The sequence below is a fragment of the Catharus ustulatus genome, chromosome 32, assembly GCF_009819885.2.
Source record: "Catharus ustulatus isolate bCatUst1 chromosome 32, bCatUst1.pri.v2, whole genome shotgun sequence".
Lineage (NCBI taxonomy): Eukaryota > Metazoa > Chordata > Aves > Passeriformes > Turdidae > Catharus > Catharus ustulatus.
Genome location: NC_046252.1, coordinates 1,495,250 through 1,516,547, shown reverse-complemented (window position 1 = coordinate 1,516,547; position 21,298 = coordinate 1,495,250). Strand labels below are relative to the sequence as shown.

The 21,298-nt window shown below is 62.5% G+C and overlaps 1 protein-coding gene across 1 annotated transcript in view; it reads left to right on the top strand.

Annotated features, from left to right (window-relative positions):
• The window catches only part of LOC117009232 (IQ motif and SEC7 domain-containing protein 2-like), a 54,968-nt gene extending 33,862 nt beyond the window's left edge, over positions 1-21,106 (top strand). Inside the window, 17 exon segments of the mRNA XM_033083470.2 lie at positions 1,628-1,766; positions 1,769-1,791; positions 3,511-3,633; positions 5,895-6,061; positions 7,512-7,651; positions 10,761-10,842; positions 10,845-10,868; positions 10,871-10,884; positions 12,190-12,289; positions 13,914-13,996; positions 14,715-14,721; positions 14,799-14,823; positions 14,965-15,038; positions 15,041-15,124; positions 17,911-18,072; positions 20,973-20,989; positions 20,991-21,106. Coding sequence (XP_032939361.1) covers positions 1,628-1,766; positions 1,769-1,791; positions 3,511-3,633; positions 5,895-6,061; positions 7,512-7,651; positions 10,761-10,842; positions 10,845-10,868; positions 10,871-10,884; positions 12,190-12,289; positions 13,914-13,996; positions 14,715-14,721; positions 14,799-14,823; positions 14,965-15,038; positions 15,041-15,124; positions 17,911-18,072; positions 20,973-20,989; positions 20,991-21,047 — 1,321 coding nt within the window. The 3' untranslated portion in view covers positions 21,048-21,106.
• The last annotated feature ends 192 nt before the right edge of the window (positions 21,107-21,298 follow it).

Here is a 21,298-nt window from a genome sequence, read left to right as displayed (position 1 = left end):
GATTTGGGGTTTGGGAGAGTTGGAGGGTTTAGGGGGGTTTGAGGGGTTTGAGTGGGCTGGAGAGCTGAGGGGATTTGGGGGGGCTGAGAGGTTTGGGGGGCTGAGGGGGTTTGGGGGAACGAGTTGGGATTGAGGGGGGCGTTTGGAGGGCTGAGGGGGTTTGGGGTTTTGGGCCATTAGGGGTTTTTGGGGGACTGGGGGGGTTTCAGGGGGATGGGGGCTGCGGGGGTTGGAGGACTTGGGGGGGGGTTTGGGGGGGGCTGAGGGCGTTTGGGGTTTGGGGAGTTAGGGGGTTTGAGGGGGGATTGGGGGGTTTGGGCTGGGGGGTTGAGGGGGGTTGGGGTTTTGAGGGGTTAGGGGATTTGGGGGGATTGGGGGGGTTAGGGGGCTGGAGGATTGGGGGGGTTTGGGGAGTTTGGGAGGGTTTCGGGGCTGAGGGGTTTTTTGGGAGTTTGAGGCGTTTGAGAAGTCTGGGGGAGTTTGAGGGGATTGGGGGAGGTTGGGGGGTATTTGGGGGGTCTGTGCCAGATGGGGGGTGGGGTTTGTGGGTCAGGCTGTGGGGCCGTGCGGCGCTGCCTCGGTCCCCAGGGAAAGGCTGGGGGGGGGTTGTTGGGGAGACCGTGATGAGGGAAGGGTGATGTTCTAGGTGACCCTATGGAGATGTTCTAGGTGACCCTACGGGGATGTTCTAGGTGACCCTACAGGGATGTTCTAGGTGACCCTATAATGAGGATGCAGGGATGTTTGAGGTGATCCTGTAGAACCCCACAATTATGTTCTAGGCACCCATGTGGTGATGTTCTAGGTGACCCTATGGCAATGCTCTAGGTGACCATGCAGGGATGTTCTAGGTGACCCTACAGGATGTTCTAGGTGATGCTACTGGGATGTTCTAGGTGACCCTATAATGAGGTTTGGGGGGATGTTTGAGGTGATCCTGTAGAACCCCACAATGATGTTCTAGGCACCCCTGTGGTGATGTTCTAGGTGACCCTATGGGGATATTCTAGGTGACGCTACGGGGATGTTCTAGGTGACCCTATAGAGAGGATGCAGGGATGTTTGAGGTGATCCTGTAGAAGACCACAATGATGTTCTAGACACCCCTATAGTGATGTTATAGGTATCCCTATGGTGGTGTTCTAGGTAACCCTACAGTGCCATTCTAGGTAACCCTACGGTGGCGTTCTGGGTTACCCTGTGATGATGTTCTAGGCAGCCCTACAGCACAACTCTAGGTAACCCTGTGGCAAAGTTCTAGGTGACCCTACCGTGAAGTTCTAGGTAACTCTACAGTGCAGTTCTAGGCAACCCTGTGGTAAAGTTATTGGTAGTCCTATGGTGAAGTTCTAGGTAACCCCTACAGTGCAGTTCTAGGTAACCCTACAGTGCAGTTCTAGGTAGCCCTACAGTGCAGTTCTAGGTAACCCTACCGTGACATTCCAGCTCACCCAGTGCTCAAATCACGGCGATGTCCCGGGTGATTTAGGGCTGCAGACGTCACCTGAGGTGGCCCCAAACCAGGGTGGCCCTGAGGTGACCCCGTGGCTGAGCAGGCCCTGGAGGGGGGGGACAGGTGACGTTCTAGGTCACTCTAGAACCGCAGTGAGCACGCCCACCCCCGCAGGAAGCCGGAGAAGGGGATCCAGTACCTGATCGAGAGGGGGTTCCTGTCCGACACCCCCGTGGGCGTCGCCCACTTCATCCTGGAGCGCAAGGGGCTGAGCCGGCAAATGATCGGGGAGTTCCTGGGCAACCGGCAGAAAACAGTTTCAACCGCGACGTGCTCGAGTACGGGGGACAGCGGGGACACGGGGGGGACACGGGGCAGGGGGACACGGGGGAGGGGGGACACGGGGGGGACACAGGGGAGGGGGGACACTGGGGGACAACGGGGACATGGCGGGGACACGGGGGAGGGGACACGGGGCAGGGGGACACGGGGGAGGGGGGATACGGGGGACAACGGGGACACGGGGAGGGACACGGGGCAGGGGGACACGGGGGACAACGGGGACACGGGGGGGGGGACATGGGGGAGGGGGGACACGGGGGAGGGGGGGACACGGGGGAGGGGAGATACGAGGGAGGGGGGACACACCGTGGTCTGGGGACATCCTGGGGTTTGGGGACACTCCCACACTCAGGGGACACTCCAGGCTCAGGGGACACCCTGGGATTTGAGGACACTCCAGGCTCAGGGGACACACCGGGGTTCAGGGGACACTCCGGGGTTTGGGGACACTCCAGGGCTCAGGGGACACACCGGGGTTCAGGGGACACTGTGGGGTTCAGGGGACACCCCAGGCTCAGGGGACACTCCAGGGCTCGAGGGGCACTCCAGGGCTCAGGGGACACCCCAGGGTTCAGGGGAGGGGGGGACACACCGGGGTTCAGGGGATACCCTGGGGTTTGGGGACACTGCAGGCTCAGGGGACACTCCAAGGCTCAGGGAACACCGGGATTCAGGGGACACTCCAAGGCTCAAGGGACACTCCAGCCTCAGAGGAAGGGGACACAACAGGTTCAGGGGAGGTGACACCCCAGGATCAGGGGACACCCTGGGATTTTGGGGACACCCCAGGCTCAGGGGACACTCCAGGGCTCAGGGGACACTCCAGGCTCAGGGTTCAGGGGACACCCCAGGCTCAGGGGACGCACCGGGGTTCAGGGGACACTTCAGGGTTCAGGAGACACTCCAGGGTTTGGGGGAGACACACCAGGGTTCAGGGTTCAGGGGACACCCCGGGGTTTGGGGACACTCCAGGGCTCAGGGGACACTCCAAGCTCAGGGGAAGTGATACCCTGGGCTCAGGGGAGGGGACAGTCCAGGCTCAGGGGAGGTGACACCACAGGCCCAGGGGACACCCCAGGCTCAGGTGACACCCCAGGCTCAGAGGAGGTGACAACCCCAGGGTTTAGGGACACCCCAGGCTCAAGGGAGGGGACACCCCAGGCTCTCAGGGGACACCCAGGCTCAAGGGAGGGGACACCCCAGGCTCAGGGGACACCCAGGCTCAGGGGAGGTGACACCCCAGGCTCAGGGGACACCCGGGGTTTGGGGACACTCCAGGCTCAAGGGACACCCCAGGGTTTGGGACACCCCAGGCTCAGGGGAGGGGACACTCCAAGCTCAGGGGACACTCCAGGCTCAGGGTTCAGGGGACACTGTGGGGTTCAGGGCACACTCCAGGTTCAGGGGAGGTGACACTCCAGGCTCAGGGCAGGTTGACACCCCGGAGTTTGGGGACACTCCAGGCTCAGGGCAGGTGGACACCCCAGGCTCAGGGGGGGACACTCCAGGCTCAGGTGACACCCAGGCTCAGGGGACACCCGAGGCTCAAGGGAGGTGACACCCCAGGCTCAGGGGACACCCCAGGCTCAAGGGAGGTGACACCCCAGGCTCAGGGGACACTCCAGGCTCAGGGGAAGTGACACCCTGGGGCTCAGGGGAGGGGACAGTCCAGGCTCAGGGGAGGTGACACCCCAGCTGACCCGTCCCTCCCCCAGCTGCGTGGTGGACGAGATGGATTTCTCGGGCATGGAGCTGGACGAGGCCCTGCGCAAGTTCCAGTCGCACATCCGGGTGCAGGGCGAGGCGCAGAAGGTCGAGCGCCTGATCGAGGCCTTCAGGTCAGCCTGGCTCCTGTCCCCGCGTCACCATGTCCCTGTCCCTGTGTCACCATGGCCCCGTGTCCCTGTGTCCCTGAATCGCCATGTGTCTGTGTCTCTGTGTGTCCCTGTGTCCCCATGTCCCCGTGTCCCTGTGTCACCATGTGTCTGTGTCACCATATGTCTGTGTCACCATGTGTCTGTGTCCCTGTGCCCCCATGTCCCTGTGTCCCTGTGTCCCCATGTCCCTGTGTGTCCTGTGTCCCCATGTCCCCATGTCCCCGTGTCCTCTTGTGTCCCCTGTCCCCATGTCCCTGTGTGTCCCCATGTCCCCATGTCCCCATGTCCCCATGTCCTCATGTGTCCCTGTGTCCCTGTGTCCCTGTGTCCCCATGTCCCCATGTCCTCGTGTGTCCCTGTGTCCCCCTGTCCCAATGTCCCCATGTCCTTGTGTCCCTGTTGTCCCCCATATCCCTGTGTGTCCCCATGTCTCCATGTCCCCATGTCTGTGTGTCCCTGTGTCCCCATGTCCCCGTGTCCCCGTGGTCCCTGTGTGTCCCTCTGTCCCTGTGTCTCCATGTCCCCGTGTCCCTGTGTCACCATGTGTCTGTGTCCCTGTGTGTCCCCATGTCCCCATGTCCCTGTGTCCTCCTGTCCCCCATCCCTTTGCCCCCGTGTCCCCATGTCCCCGTGTCCCCATGTCCCTGTGTGTCCCTCTGTCCCCGTGTCCCTGTGTGTCCCTCTGTCCCTGTGTCTCCATGTCCCCGTGTCCCTGTGTCACCATGTGTCTGTATCCCTGTGTGTCCTCATGTCTCCGTGTCCCTATATCCCCATGGTCCCTTTCCCCCATGGCCCTGTGTCCCCGTGTTCCCATGTGTCTGTGTGTCCCTCTGTCCCCACGTCCGTGTCCCCATGTCCCTGTATCCCTGTGTGTCCCTCTGTCCCCGTGTCCTGCTGTCCCTGTGTCCCCATGTCTGTGTGTCCTCGTGTCCCTGTGTCCTCCTGTGTGTCTCTCTGTCCCCATGTCCCCATGTCCCCGTGTCCTCCTGTCCCCCGTACCTTTGCCCCTGTGTCCCCATGTCCCCATGTCTCTGTGTCCCCGTGTCCTTGTGTCCCTCTGTCCTCATGTCCCCATGTCTGTGTGTCCCCCTGTCCCCATGTCCCTGTGTCCCCACGTCCCTGTGTCCCCATGTCCCTGTGTCCCTGTGTCCCCATGTCCCTGTGTCCCCATGTCCCTGTGTGTCCCCATGTCCCTGTGTGTCCCTGTGTCCCTGTGTCCTCTTGTGTCCCTGTGTCCCCATGGCCCATGTCACCATGTCCTGTGTCACCATGTCCCTCTGTCCCCGTGTCCCTGTGTCCCTGTGCCCTCATGTCCAGTGCGTCCTCATGTCCCCATGTCCCTGTGTCCCCATGTCCCTGTGTCCCCATGTCCCCATGTCCCTGTGTCCCCATGTCCCCATGTCTGTGTGTCCCTCTGTCCCCATGTCCCCGTGTCCCCATGTCCCTCTGTCCCCATGTCCCCATGTCCCTGTGTCCCCCTGTCCCCGTGTCCCCATGTCCCCACTGCATTGTCCCTACCACCAGCACCACACAGGGGGTGACGTTCTAGATGACCCTGCAGACTGAGGGGGGACACGAGGGGGTGGTGGCACCTGTGGTGACCATGGGATGACGTTCTAGATGACCCTGCAGACTGGCAGGACACTGGGGGACAGCCAGTCCTAGAACATGGTGATGTTCTAGGTGACCCTGTGGATCAAGAACCCTCATGGGGGTGGTGACCCATGTTCTAGATGACCCATGTTCTAGGTGACCCTGTGGATCAAGGAGATGCCATGTTCTAGGTGTCCCATGTTCTAGGTGACCCTATGGATCAAGGAGGTGCCGTGTTCTAGGTGATCCTGTGGCTCAAGGAGGGACCGTGTTCTAGATGATCCATGTTCTAGGTGCCCCATGTTCTAGATGCCCCTATGGATCAAGGAGGTGCCATGTTCTAGGTGCCCCATGTTCTAGATGATCAACGTTCTAGGTGCCCCATGTTCTAGGTGACCCTATGGATCAAGAAGGGCCATGTTCTAGGTGCCCCATGTTCTAGATGATCAACGTTCTATGTGACCATGTTCTAGATGATCCATGTTCTAGGTGCCCCACGTTCTAGATGATCCATGTTCTAGATGATCCATGTTCTAGATGCCCCTACAGCCCTCAGGGACCCCTGGGGGTGGCTGTGGGGGGGGGTGCAGAGGCCCCCGCTCGAGGCCCGGCCGTGTTCCGCCCCGCAGCCAGCGCTACTGCGTGTGTAACGCGGCCCTGCTGCGCCAGTTCCGCAACCCGGACACCATCTTCATCCTGGCCTTCGCCATCATCCTCCTCAACACCGACATGTACAGCCCCAGCGTCAAGGCCGAGCGCAAGATGAAGCTCGAGGACTTCATCAAGAACCTGCGAGGTGAGGTCGCGGGGTTCTGCTGCTGGGGGTGCGGGTTCTAGAGCGGGGGTTGGCGGGTTCTAACATAGGGTTGGGTGTTGTGGGTTCTAGAGCGGGATGGGAGCGTTCTAGAGTGAACTGGGTAAGTGGGTTCTAGAGTGGGATTGGACACGATGTGTTCTAGAGTGGGACTGGGTGGTGTGGGTTCTAGAGCAGGGATGAGTGCTGAGTGCAAGATGACGCTCGAGGACTTCATCAAGAACCTGCCTCGATGTTCTGCTGCTGGGGGTGCGGGTTCTAGAGCGGGGGTTGGCGGGTTCTAACATAGGGTTGGGTGTTGTGGGTTTCAGAGTGGGATGGGAGAGTTCTAGAGCTAGCTGGGTGAGTGGGTTCTAGAGTGGGATTGGACACAGCGGGTTCTAGAGTGGGACTGGGTGGTGTGGGTTCTAGAGCAGAGATGAGCGCTGAGTGCAAGATGAAGCTCAAGGACTTCATCAAGAACCTGCGAGGTGAGGCAGGCCCTGGGGTTCTCCTGCTGGAGGCGCAGGTTCTAGAGTGGGGATGGACAAAGCAGGTTCCAGAGCAGGGATATGCAGGTTCTAGAGCAGGGTGTGTGGCAGGTTCTGGAGTGGGGGTGGTGTATGGTGTGTTCTAGATCATGGCATGGGTGTGGTGTGCTCTAGATTAGGATTTGGTGTGGGTTCTCACAGCTCTGGTGGGGGGTGCAGGCTCTAGAGCAGATCTGTGTGTGGGGGGGTAGATTCTAGAGCAGGACCAGGAGAGTCGGGTTCTAGAGCGAGGCTGGGTGTGGTAGATTCTAGAGTAGGGGTGGGTGTTGTGATTTCTAGGGTGGTGTGGGTTCTAGAGCAGGGCTGGGTGTTGTGGGTTCTAGAGCTGGTCTGGGTGCGGCTCCCAGCATCAAGGCCGAGTGCAAGATGAAGCTCAAGGATTTAATCCCGTGCTGTGGGTTCTAGAGTGGCTCTGGGTGCTGTGGGTTCTAGAGTTGTCCACTAGTAGCAAGTTCTGACGTGGGATCTGGAACTGCTGGTTCTTGAGCAAGGTCGGATGTTGAGTGCTGTAGATTGCCCAGCTTATGTGGGTTTCTAGAGCAGACACAGATGTGGTTCCAGATGATGTGGGTTCTAGAGCAGGTACAGATGAGGATTCAGGAGTGGCCACCACTGCCATGGGTTCTAGATCAGTTACAGCTGTGGGTTCTGGAGCCATTTCCAGGTGTGGTGGGTTCTAGAGCAGGCACAGCTGTGGGTTCTGGAGCAGATTCCAGGCACAGTGGGTTCTAGAGCATGTGTTGACATGGGTGCCTTGGGGTTCTAGATCAGGTAAAGCTGTGAGTTCTGTGGGTTCTGGAGCAATTTCCAGGTACAGTGGGTTCTAGAGCATGCACTGACGTGGGGTTCCGGAGCAGGGCCCCAGGTCCCCCGGGTTCTAGAGCGGGCCGGGTGTCGCGCAGGGGTGGACAATGGCGAGGACATCCCCCGGGAGATGCTGGTGGGGATCTACCAGCGCATCCAGAGCCGCGAGCTGCGCACCAACGACGACCACGTGTCGCAGGTGCAGGCCGTGGAGCGCATGATCGTCGGCAAGAAACCGGTGAGTGCGCGCGTTCTAGGTCACCCCCGGGGGCGGGGTTCTGGGTGAGCCATGGGGCAGGTTCTAGGTCACCCTCGGGGGCGGGGTTCTAGGTGACCCATGGGGCAGGTTCTAGGTGAACCACGGGGGGTGATCTAGGCCACCCATTGGGCGGGTTCTAGGTGACCCATTGGGCAGGTTCTGGGTGACCCATGGGGCAGGTTCTAGGTGACCCATGGGGCTGATTCTATGCAACTCACAGGGGGTGTTCTAGGTGACCCATGGGGTGTTCTAGACCACCCATTAGGGAGAGGTTCTAGGTGACGTGTGGGGTGTTCTAGGTTCTCAATGGGGCAGGTTCTGTGTGACACATTGGGGGGTGTTCTAGGTCACCCATGGGGAAGGTTCTAGGTGACACATTGGGGGGTGTTCTAGGTCACCCATGGGGAAGGTTCTAGGTGATCCACGGGGGGTGTTCTAGGCCACCCATTAGGGATATTCCAGGTTACACGTGGGAGTGTCCCAGGTGACCCAAGGGACAGGTTCTAGGTGACCCAAGGGACAGGTTCTAGGCCACCCAAAGGAGACATTCCAGGTTATCATGTGGTGGGGATGATGTTCTAGATTACCCAAGGGACAAGTTCTAGGTGACACATGAGGGGTGATCTAGGCCACCCATTAGGGATATTCTAGGTTACACATGGGAGTGTCCCAGGTGACCCAAGGGACAGGTTCTAGGTGACCCATGGGGTGTTCTAGGTTATCAATGGGGCAGGTTCTAGGTGACACATGGGGGGTGTTCTAGGTTATCAATGGGGCAGGTTCTGTGTGACACATTGGGGGTGTTCTAGGCCACCCATGGGGCAGGTTCTAGGTGACCCATGGGAGTGTCCCAGGTGTTTTATGGCACCCATGGGACAGGTTCTAGGTGACACATTGGGGGGTGTTCTAGACCACCCATGGGGCAGGTTCCAGGTGACTCATGGAGGGTGTTCTAGGTGACCCGTGGTGGGTGTTCTAGGCACACATTGGGTGGGTTCTAGGTGACCCATGGGACAGGTTCTAGGTGAACCACGGGGGGTGTTCTAGGTCACCCATGGGACAGGTTCTAGGTGACACATGGGGGGGTTCTAGGCCACCCATGAGGGATGTTCTAGGTTACACGTGGGAGTGTCCCAGGTGACCCATGGGACAGGTTCTAGGTGACCCATGGGGGAGGTTCCAGGTGACCCAAGGGACAGGTTCTAGGTGACCCATGGGACAGGTTCTAGGCCACCCAAAGGAGACACTCTAGGTTATCATGTGGTGGGGATGATGTTCTAGATTACCCAAGGGACAGGTTCTAGGTGATCCATGGGGGATGTTCCAGGTGACCCATGGGCTGTGTCCCAGTTGACCCATGAGTGAGAGGTGTTCTAGGTGACCCATGGGACAGGTTCTAGGCGACTCATGGGGGTGTTCTAGGTTATCAATGGGGAAGGTTCTATGTGACACATTGGGGAGTGTTCTAGGCCACCCATGGGGCAGGTTCTAGATGACACACAGGGAATGTTCTAGGCCACCCATGGGACAGGTTCTAGGTGACACATGAGGGGTGTTCTAGCCAACCCATGAGGGATGTTCCAGGTTACACGTGGGAGTGTCCCAGGTGACCCAAGGGACAGGTTCCAGGTGACCCATGGGGTGTTCTAGGCCACACATGAGACAGGTTCTAGGTGACCCATGGGGCAGGTTCTAGGTGAACCATGGAGGGTGTTCTGGGCCACCCATGGGGCAGGTTCTAGGTGACACATGGAGGGTGTTCTAGGCCACACATGGGACATGTTCTAGGTGACCCATGGGGCAGGTTCTATGCAACCCACAGGGGGTGTTCTAGGTGACCCATGGGGTGTTCTAGGTGACCCATGGGACAGGTTCTAGGCCACCCAAAGGAGACATTCCAGGTGATCCTGTGGGGGGATGATGTTCTAGATGACCCATGGGGGGGTGTCCCAGGTGACCCATGAGTGGGAGGTGTTCTAGGTGACCCATGGGACAGGTTCTAGGTGCTCCATGGGGAATGTCCCAGGTCACCCATGTGGGAGGTTCTAGGTGACCCAAGTGACACATTCCAGGTGCCCTATGGGGGATGTTCTAGGTATCCCATGGGACAGGTTCTAGGTGACCCATGGGACAGGTTCTAGGTGGCCCATGGTAACTGTTCCAGGTGACCCATGGGGCACCTCAGGGTGTCCCCACTGCTGTCCCCAGGGGGTCTGGGGGCCGTGTCCCACCCCAGGGTGTTCCCAGGATGTCCCCATTGTGTCCCCAAGTGCTGTCCCTGCCCCAGGGGGTTTGTGGCCGTGTCCCCAGGGTGTCCCCACGATGTCCCCACCATGTCCCCATTGTCCCCCCCGTGTCCCCAGTGCTGTCCCTGCCCCAGGGGTGTTTGTGGCTGTGTCCCCAGGGTGTCCCCACGATGTCCCCATTGTGTCCCCATGGTGTCCCCGTGTCCCCAGGTGCTGTCCCTGCCCCAGGGGGGTTTGTGGCTGTGTCCCCACGATGTCCCCACGATGTCCCCATTGTCCCCCCATGTCCCCAGGTGCTGTCCCTGCCCCAGGGGTGTTTGTGGCCCTGTCCCCATTGTGTCCCCACCATGTCCCCATGGTGTCCCCATGTCCCCAGTGCTGTCCCTGCCCAGGGGAGGTTGTGGCCATGTCCCCACGGTGTCCCCATTGTGTCCCCATTGTCCCCCCGTGTCCCCAGGTGCTGTCCCTGCCCAGGGGGGTTTGTGGCCGTGTCCCCAGGGTGTCCCCAGGGTGTCCCCATTGTGTCCCCATCGTGTCCCCGTGTCCCCAGGATGTCCCCAGGATGTTCCCACTGTGTCCCCATTGTGTCCTCAGGTGCTGTCCCTGCCCCAGGGGTGTTTGTGGCCGTGTCCCCGATGTCCCCACGATGTCCCCATTGTCCCCCCGTGTCCCCAGGTGCTGTCCCTGCCCCAGGGGGGTTTGTGGCTGTGTCCCCACGATGTCCCCATTGTCCCCCCGTGTCCCCAGGTGCTGTCCCTGCCCCAGGGGAGGTTTGTGGCCGTGTCCCCACGGTGTCCCCACGATGTCCCCACGATGTCCCCATTGTCCCCCCGTGTCCCCAGGTGCTGTCCCTGCCCCACCGCCGCCTCGTGTGCTGCTGCCAGCTCTACGAGGTCCCCGACCCGAACCGGCCCCAGCGGCCTGGCTGCACCAGCGCGAGGTGTTCCTGTTCACGACCTGCTGGTGGTGAGGGGGGCCGGGGGGGTCCTGGGGGTCCTGGGGGGGTCCTGGGGAGGGGCCTGAGGGGTCCTGCGGGGTCTTGGGGAGGGTCCTGGGGAGTTGTGATGGTGAGTGGGGGTCCTGGGAGGGTCCTGGGGGGGTCCTGGGGAGGTCTTTGAGGGGGGTCCTGGTGGTGAGTAGGGGGTCCTGGGGGTCCTGGTGGTGAGTGGGGGTCCTGGGTGGTCCTTGGGGGTCTTGGGGGAGGTCCTGGGAGGTCCTGAGGGGGTCCTGGGGGGTCCTGGGGAGGTCTTTGGGGGGGTCCTGGTGGTGAGTAGGGGGGTCCTGGGGAGGTTCTGGGGGTCTGTGTGGTGAGTGGGGGGGTCCTGGGGGGTCCTGGTGGTGAGTGGGGGTCCTGGGAGGGTCCAGGGGGGTTCTGGGGGGTCCTAGGGGGTCCTGGGGGGGCCTGGGGGGGTCTTGGGTGGATCCTGGGGAATCCTGGTGGTGAGTGGGGGATCCTGGGGAGGTTCTGGGGATCCTGGGGGGGTCCTGGGGTGTCCTGGGGGAGTTCTGGGGGGTCCTGGGGAGGTCTTTGGGGGGGTCCTAGAGGGTTCTGGTGAGTCTTGGGTGGGTTCCTGGGGTCCTGAGGGGGTCCTGGGGGGTCCTGAGGCGTCCTGGGAGGGGTCCTGAGGGATCCTAGTGGTGAGTGGGGGGTCCTGGAGGGTCCTGAGGGGTCTTGGGGAGGGTCCTGGAGGTCCTGGTGGTGAGTGGGGGTCCTGGGAGGGTCCGGGGGGGGGTTCTGGGGGATTCTAGGGGGTCCTGGGGGGTCCTGGGGAGGTCTTTGGGGGGGGTCCTGGTGGTGAGTAGGGGGGTCCTGGGGGGTCTTGGGGGTCCTGGTGGTGAGTGGGAGTCCTGGGTGGTCCTTGGGGGTCTTGGGGGGCTCCTGGGGGTCCTGGGGGGTCTTGGGGAGGGTCCTAGAGGGTTCTGGTGAGTCTTGGGCGGGTTCCTGGGGGTCCTGAGGGGGTCCTGGGGGGTCCTGAGGCATCCTGGGAGGGGTCCTGAGGGATCCTAGTGGTGAGTGGGGGTCCTGGAGGGTCCTGGGGGTCTTGGGGGGGTCCTGGGGGATCCTGGGGGGTCTTGGGTGGATCCTGGGGAATCCTGGTGGTGAGTGGGGGATCCTGGGGGGGGTCATGGTGGTGAGTAGGGGGATCCTGGGGCATCCTGGGAGGATCCTGGGGGGTCCTTGGGGGTCCTGGGGGGTCTTGGGGGGCTCCTGGGAGGTGTCCCGGGCTGGGGTCCCAGCACAGCCCCGCAGTGACCCCGAGGTGCCGGCAGGTGACGAAGATTTTCCAGAAGAAGAAGATCCTGGTGACGTACAGCTTCCGGCAGAGCTTCCCGCTGGTGGAGATGCACATGCAGCTCTTCCAGAACGCCTGTGAGCCCCCGGGGGGCGGGGGGGACCCTACAGCACCCCAAAAAAACCCACAGCACCCCAAAGAACCCCACAGCATCCAACAGCACCCCAAAAAACCCTACAGCACCCCACTGCACCCCAAAAAACCCCACAGCACCCCAAAGAACCCCACAGCACCCCAAAAAACCCTACAGCACCCCACTGCACCCCAAAAAACCCCACAGCACCTCAAAGAACCCTACAGCACCCCACAGCACCCCAAAAAAACCCTACAGCACCCCAAAAAACCCTACAGCACCCCACTGCACCCCAAAAAAACCCTACAGCACCCCAAAGAACCCACAGCACCCCAAAAAAACCCACTGCACCCCAAAAAACCCTACAGCACCCCAAAAAAACCCACAGCACCCCACAGCACCCCAAAAAAACCCTACTGCACCCCACAGCACCCCGTGGGACCCCAAAAATCCCCATAGCACCCCAAAGGACCCCACAGAACCCTGTGGGACCCTGTGGGGTGTCCCTGTCCCTGACCCCATTGTCCCCCCGATTACCAGTTTGGGATCAAGCTGGGTGACCCCAGAGGGGTGTCCCTGTCCCTGTGGGGTGTCCCTGTCCCTGTGGGTGTGTCCCTGTCCCTGTCCCTGTCCCTGTGGGGTGTCCCTGACCCCAGTGTCCCCCCGTGTCCCCCCAGATTACCAGTTCGGGATCAAGCTGGGTGACCCTATGGGGTGTCCCTGTCCCTGTCCCTGTCCCCAGGGGGTGTCCCTGTCCCTGTCCCTGTCCCCAGAGGGTGTCCCTGTCCCTGTCCCTGTCCCCAGGGGTGTGTCCCTGTCCCCAGAGGGTGTCCCTGTCCCTGTCCCCAGGAGGGTGTCCCTGTCCCTGTCCCTGTGGGGTGTCCCTGACCCCAGTGTCCCCCCCTGTCCCCCCAGATTACCAGTTTGGGATCAAGCTGGGTGACCCCAGGGGAGTGTCCCTGTCCCCAGAGGGTGTCCCTGTCCCTGTCCCCAGGGGTGTCCCTGTCCCTGACCCCCATTTCCCCCCAGATTACCAGTTTGGGATCAAGCTGCTGTCCCTGTCCCCAGGGGGTGTCCCTGTCCCTGTCCCTGTCCCCAGGGTAGTGTCCCTGACCCTGTGGGGTGTCCCTGTCCCCAGGGGGTGTCCCTGTCCCCAGAGCGTTGTCCCTGTCCCTGACCCCATTTCCCCCCAGATTACCAGATTGGGATCAAGCTGGGTGACCCCAGAGGGGTGTCCCTGTCCCTGTGGGGTGTCCCTGTCCCTGTCCCTGACCCCAGTGTCCCCCCATGTCCCCCCAGATTACCAGTTTGGGATCAGGCTGGGTGACCCTATGGGGAGTGTCCCTGACCCCAGGGGGGTGTCCCTGACCCCAGTGTCCCCCCGTGTCCCCCCAGATTACCAGTTTGGGATCAAGTTGCTGTCCCTGACCCTATGGGGTGTCCCTGTCCCTGTGGGGTGTCTCTGTCCTGTCCCTGTCCCTGTCCTGTCCCCATTCCCCCCCAGATTACCAGTTTGGGATCAGGCTGGGTGACCCTATGGGGTTGTCCCTGTCCCTGTCCCTGTCCCCAGGGAGTGTCCCTGTCCCCAGGGGGTGTCCCTGACCCCAGTGTCCCCCGTGTCCCCCCAGATTACCAGTTCGGGATCAAGCTGCTGTCGGCAGCCCCCGGGGGGGTGTCCCTGTCCCCAGGGGGTGTCCCTGTCCCTGTCCCTGTCCCCAGGGGGGTGTCCCTGTCCCTGTGGGGTGTCCCTGACCCCAGTGTCCCCCCATGTCCCCCCAGATTACCAGTTTGGGATCAAGCTGGGTGATCCCAGGGGGTGTCCCTGTCCCCAGAGGGGTGTCCCTGACCCTGTGGGGTGTCCCTGTCCCTATCCCTGTCCCCCCTGACCCCATTGTCCCCCAGATTACCAGTTTGGGATCAAGCTGCTATCCCTGTCCCCAGGGGGGTGTCCCTGTCCCTGTCCCTGTCCCTGTCCCTGTCCCTGACCCAGTGTCCCCCCACGTCCCCTAGATTACCAGTTTGGGATCAAGCTGCTGTCCCTGTCCCCAGGGGGGTGTCCCTGTCCCTGTCCCTGTCCCTGACCCCAGTGTCCCCCCGTTTCCCCCCAGATTACCAGTTTGGGATCAAGCTGCTGTCCCTGTCCCTGTCCCTGTCCCCAGGGGGGTGTCCCTGTCCCCAGGGGGTGTCCCTGACCCCAGTGTCCCCCCATTCCCCCCCCAGATTACCAGTTTGGGATCAAGCTGCTGTCCCTGTCCCCAGGGGGTGTCCCTGTCCCTGTCCCTGTCCCTGACCCCATGTCCCCCCCGTCCCCCCAGATTACCAGTTCGGGATCAAGCTGCTGTCCCTGTCCCTGTGGGGTGTCCCTGTCCCTGTCCCCAGGGGGTGTCCCTGACCCCAGTGTCCCCCCCTGTCCCCCCCTGTCCCCCCAGATTACCAGTTCGGGATCAAGCTGCTGTCCCTGTCCCTGTCCCTGTGGGGTGTCCCTGTCCCCCCCTGACCCCATGTCCCCCCAGATTACCAGTTCGGGATCAAGCTGCTGTCGGCAGCCCCCGGGGGGGTGTCCTGACCCCAGTGTCCCCCCGTGTCCCCCCAGATTACCAGTTCGGGATCAAGCTGGGTGACCCCAGGGGGTGTCCCTGTCCCTGTCCCTGTCCCTGTCCCTGACCCCCTGTCCCCCAGATTACCAGTTCGGGATCAAGCTGCTGTCGGCAGCCCCGGCGGCGAGCGCAAGGTGCTGATCGTGTTCAACGCCCCGAGCCCCAGGACCGGCTGCGCTTCGCCAGCGACCTCCGCGAGTCCGTGGCCGAGGTGCAGGAGATGGAGAAATACCGAGTGGAGGGTGAGACTGGGAGCACTGGGAGCACTGGGAGCACTGGGAGGGACTGGGAGGCACTGGGAGGGACTGGGAGGGACACTGGGAGGGACTGGGAGGGACACTGGGAGCACCAACATGGCACTGGGAGGGACTGGGAGCAGCAACATGGGCACTGGGAGCACTGGGAGGGACTGGGAGAACCAAAATGGGCACTGGGAGCACTGGGAGCACTGGGAGCACTGGGAGCACTGGGAGGGACTGGGAGGGACTGGGAGCAGCAACATGGGCACTGGGAGGGACTGGGAGGGACTGGGAGGGACTGGGAGGGACTGGGAGGGACTGGGAGCACTGGGAGCACCAACATGGGCGCTGGGAGCACTGGGAGGGACTGGGAGGGACTGGGAGGGACTGGGAGCACTGGGAGCACTGGGAAGGACTGGGGGGGACTGGGAGGGACTGGGAGGGACTGGGAGCACCAAAATGGGCACTGGGAGCACTGGAGCACGGGGACGGACTGGGGGGGCTGGGAGCGCCAACATGGGGACTGGGAGCACCAGAATGGGGACTGGGAGCACTGGGAGGGACACTGGGAGCACTAAAATGGGCACTGGGAGCACTGGGAGCACCAAAATGGGCACTGGGAGCACTGGGAGCACTGGGAGCACTGGGAGGGACACTGGGAACACCAGCATGGGCACTGGGAGCACTGGGAGCACTGGGAGGGCCCTGGGGATGCACTGGTGGGTACTGGGCTGACTGGGGGTGCACTGAGGTGGTCACTGGTGTGTCACTGGTGTGTTACCTGTGTGTCATTGGTGTTACTGGTGTGTCACTGCTGTCACTGGTGTCACTGGTGTCCCTGGTGTGTTACCAGTGTGTCACTGGTGTTACTGGGGGGGTCACTGGTGTCACTGGTGTCACTGGTGTGTCGCCTGTGTGTCACTGGTGTCACTGGTGTGTCACTGGTGTGTCACTGGTGTGTCACTGGTGTGTTACCGGTGTGTCACTGGTGTCACTGGTGTCACTGGTGTGTTACTGGTGTCACTACTGGTGTTACTGGTGTGTCACTGGTGTGTCACTGGTGTGTCACCTGTGTGTCACTGGTGTTACTGGTGTATCACTGGTGTCACCGGTGTGTTACAGTGTGTCACTGGTGTTACGGGGGGGGTCACTGGTGTCACTGGTGTCACTGGTGTGTTACCAGTGTGTCACTGGTGTTACTGGGGGGGTCGCTGGTGTCACTGGTGTGTCACCGCTGTCCCCGTGTCCCAGCCGAGCTGGAGAAGCAGAAGGGCGTGGCAGGGCCGCGGGGCGCGGGGGTCACTGGTGTCACTGGTGTGTCACTGGTGTGTTACCTGTGTGTCACTGGTGTTACTGGGGGGGTCACTGGTGTTACTGGGGATGTCACTGGTGTCACTGGTGTGTCATTGGTGTGTCACTGGTGTCACTGGTGTGTCATTGGTGTGTCACTGGTGTCACTGGTGTGTCCCCGTGTCCCCAGCCGAGCTGGAGAAGCAGAAGGGCGTGGCGGGGCCGCGGGGTGCGGGGGTCACTGGTGTCACTGGTGTGTCACTGGTGTCACTGGTGTCACTGGTGTGTTACCTGTGTGTCACTGGTGTCACTGGTGTCACTGGTGTGTTACCTGTGTGTCACTGGTGTCACTGGTGTGTCACTGGTGTCACTGGTGTCACTGGTGTCACTGGTGTCACTGGTGTGTTACCTGTGTGTCACTGGTGTCACTGGGGTGTCATTGGTGTCACTGGTGTGTCACTGGTGTGTTACCGGTGTGTCACTGGTGTGTCACTGGTGTCACTGGTGTGTCACCTGTGTGTCACTGGTGTCACTGGTGTGTCACTGGTGTCACTGGTGTCACTGGTGTCACTGGTGTCACTGGTGTGTACCTGTGTGTCACTGGTGTCACTGGGGTGTCATTGGTGTCACTGTGTGTCACTGGTGTGTTACCGGTGTGTCACTGGTGTGTCACTGGTGTCACTGGTGTGTCACCTGTGTGTCACCTGTGTGTCACTGGTGTTACTGGGGGGGTCACTGGTGTCACTGGTGTGTCACTGTGTGTCACTGGTGTGTCACCTGTGTGTCACCTGTGTGTCACTGGTGTCACTGGTGTGTACTGGTGTGTCACTGGTGTCACTGGTGTGTCACCTGTGTGTCACTGGTGTTATTGGGGGGGTCACTGGTGTCACTGGTGTGTTACTGGTGTGTTACTGGGGGTGTCACTGGTGTTACTGGGGGTGTCACTGGTGTGTCATTGGTGCGTCACTGGTGTTACTGGGGGTGTCACTGTGTATCACTGGTGTCACCGATGTGTCACCGCTGTCCCCTGTCCCCAGCCGAGCTGGAGAAGCAGAAGGGCGTGGCGGGGCCGCGGGGGCGGGCGGGCAGTGATGTCACTGGTGTGTTATCGGTGTTACTGGGGTGTCACTGGTGTCACTGGTGTCACTGGTGTGTCCCCGTGTCCCCAGCCGAGCTGGAGAAGCAGAAGGGCGTGGCGGGGCCGCGGGGTGCGGGGGTCACTGGTGTCACTGGTATCACTGGTGTTACTGGGGGTGTCACTGGTGTGTCACTGGTGTGTCACTGGTGTTACTGGGGGTGTCACTGGTGTGTCACTGGTGTCACCGATGTGTCACTGGTGTCACTGGTGTGTCACTGGTGTGTCACTGGTGTGTCACTGGTGTTACTGGTGTGTCAATGGTGTTACTGGTGTGTTACCGGTGTGTCACTGGTGTTACTGGGTGTCACTGGTGTGTCACTGGTGTTACTGGTGTGTCACCGGTGTGTCCCCGTGTCCCCAGCCGAGCTGGAGAAGCAGAAGGGCGTGGCGGGGCCGCGGGGCGCGGGGCCCCCCCGGGAGGCGCTGAACGGGCTCAGCCGCAGCTCCCTGGAGGAGGCGTTCGGGGCCGAGGGGCTCAAACGGAGCGCGCTGAGCAGCTCCCTGCGGGACCTGTCCGACAGCGGTGAGACCGGGGGCGCTAGGGGCACTGGGGGCACTGGGGGCACTGGGGGCACTGGGGGCACTGGGGGGCACTGGGGAGGGCTGGGAGCCACTGGGGGGCACTGGGGGGAACTGGGGAGGGACTGGGGGAGGGGACTGGGGGGGCCTGGGAGGGACTTGGTGGGACTGGGAGGGACTGGGAGGGGGATTGAGAGGGGCTGGAGAGGGACTGGGAGGGACTGAGGGAGCTGGAAGACACTGGGGGGCACTGGGAGCCACTGGGGGGCACTGGGCGGGGGCTGGGGGGGACTGGGAGGGACTGGGAAGGACTGGGAGGGCTGGGAGGGGTTGGGAATGGCATTGGGAGTGGGATTGGGAGGGGCAGGGAGGGACTGGGGGCACTGGGGGGCACTGGGCGGGGGACTGGGGGAGCCTGGGAGGGACTGGGAGGGACTGGGAAGGACTGGGAGGGTTGGGGTGGGATTGGGAGGGGCTGGGAGTGATTGGGAGGGACTGGGTGGGGGATTGAGAGGGACTGGGAGGGGTTGGGAGTGGGATTGGGAGGGGCAGGGAGGGACTGGGGGAGCTGGAAGCCACTGGGGGGCACTGGGCAGGGGCTAGGGGGGCTGTAAGGGACTGGGAGGGCACTGGGTGGGGGATTGAGAGGGACTGGGAGGGACTGGGAAGGACTGGGAGGGGTTGGGAAGGGGATTGAGAGGGACTGGGAGGGACTGGGAAGGACTGGGAGGGGTTGGGAGTGGGATTGGGAGGGACTGGGAGGGGTTGGGAGTGGCATTGGGAGTGGGATTGGGAGGGGCAGGGAGGGTCTGGGGGAGCTGGGAGCCACTGGGGGGCACTGGGGAGGGGCTGGGGGGCACTGAGGGGCACTGGGGGGCACTGGGGAGGGGCTGGGGGGCACTGAGGGGCACTGGGAGCCACTGGGGGGCACTGGAGAGGGGGTGGGGGGGGCCTGGGAGGGACTGGGAGGGACTGGAGGGATTGGGAGTGGCATTGGGAGTGGATTGGGAGGGGCAGGAGGGACTAGGGGAGCTGGGAGCCACTGGGGGGGACTGGGCGGGGGCTGGGGGGGGACTGAGTGGGGGATGAGAGGGGCTGGAGGGGACTGGGAGGGATTGGGGGGGACTGGGTGGGGCTGGGAGCGACTGGAGGGACTGGGAGTGGTTGGGAGGGACTGGGTGGGAAATAGAGAGGGACTGGGAAGGACTGGGAGGGACTGGGAAGGACTGGGGGGCACTGGGAGGGACCGGGAGGGATTGGGTGGAGGATTGAGAGGGACTGGGAGGGACTGGGTGGGGGTGGGAGGCACTTGGAGAAGGATTGGGAGGGACTGGGAGTGGGATTGGGAGGGACTGGGTGGGACTGGGAGAGATTGGGAGTGGGATTGGGAGGGCAGGAAGGGACTGGGGGCACTGGGAGCCACTGGGGGGCACTGGGCGGGGGCTGGGGGGGACTGAGTGGGGGATTGAGAGGGTCTGGGGGGGACTGGGAGGGATTGGGGGGGACTGGGTGGGGCTGGAGAGACTGGGAGGGACTGGGTGGGAGATTGAGAGGGACTGGAGAGGGATTGGGAGGGACTGGGAAGGACTGGGAGGGGTTGGGAGGGGGATTGAGAGGGACTGGGAGGGACTGGGAAGGACTGGGGGGCACTGGGAGGGACTGGGAGGGACTGGGTGGAGGATTGAGAGGGACTAGGGGGGATTGGGAGGGGCTGGGAGGGACTGGGAAAGACTGGGAGGGACTGGATGGGGGATTGAGATGGGGTGGGAGAGACTGGGAGGGACTGGGTGGAGGATTGAGAAGAGCTGGAGGGAGATTAAGAGGGGTTGGGAGGGGGATTGGGAGGGGCAGGGAGGGACTGGGGGGGCTGGGAGCGACTGGGAGGTACTGGGGGGGGACTGGGAGGGACTGGGTGGGAGATTGAGAGGGACTGGGAAGGACTGGGAGGGGTTGGGAGGGGGGATTGAGAGGGACTGGGAGGGCCTGGGAAGGACTGGGGGGCACTGGGAGGACTGGGGTGGAGATTGAGAAGGGCTGGAGGAGGATTTAGAAGGGTTGGAGGGGGATTGGGAGGTACTGGGGGGTGCTGGGAGAGGGACTGGGAGCGACTGGGAGGGACTAGGAGGGGGATTGAGAGGGGGTGGGAGGGTCTGGGAGGGACTGGGTGGGACTGGGAGGGGTTGGGAGTGGGATTGGGAGTGGGATTGGGAGGGGCAGGGAGGGACTGGGGAGCTGGGAGCCACTGGGGGGCACTGGGCGGGGGCTGGGAGCGACTGGGAGGGACTGGGAGTGGTTGGGAGGGACTGGTGGGAAATTGAGAGGGACTGGGAAGGACTGGGGGGCACTGGGAGGGACCGGAGGGATTGGGTGGAGGATTGAGAGGGACTGGGAGGGACTGGGTGGGGGTGGGAGGCACTTGGAGAAGGATTGGGAGGGACTGGGAGTGGGATTGGGAGGGACTGGGTGGGACTGGGAGAGATTGGGAGTGGGATTGGGAGGGGCAGGAAGGGACTGGGGGCACTGGGAGCCACTGGGGGGCACTGGGCGGGGGCTGGGGGGGACTGAGTGGGGGATTGGGGGGGACTGGGTGGGGCTGGGAGAGACTGGGAGGGACTGGGTGGGAGATTGAGAGGGGCTGGAGAGGGACTGGGAGGGACTGGAGAGGGACTGGGAGGCACTGGGAGGCACTGGGAGGGAGTTTGGGGTCTCCAAGGGGAGTTTTTGGGTCCCATGGGGTCTTTGGGGGTGTCCACGGGTGAGTTTTGGGATGCTCCAGGCGGGTTTTGGGGTGTCCGGGGGGGATTTGGGGTTTCTGGGACAATTTCGGGTTCCTGGGGGAATCTCCTGAGGGATTTGGGGTGTCCTGGGGGGTCCCCTCACTGTCCCCTCCCCTGTCCCCCCCAGGCAAGCGGGGCCGGCGGAAACAGCGTGGGGTCTCTGGACAGCACCATCGAGGTGAGGGGACAGTGCCACCCCTGAGTGTCACATCCCTGAATGTCACACCCCTGAGTGTCACCACACTGTCACTCCTGAGTGTCACCACCCTGTCACTTCCTGAATGTCACACCCTGAGTGTCACCCCTGAGTGCCACCACACTGTCACCCTCTGAATGTCACACCCTGAGTGTCACCCCTGAGTGTCACCCCTGAGTGTCATCCCCCGAATGTCACCCCCTGAGTGTCACCACACCGTCACCCCTGAGTGCCACCACCCTGTCACCCCTGAGTGC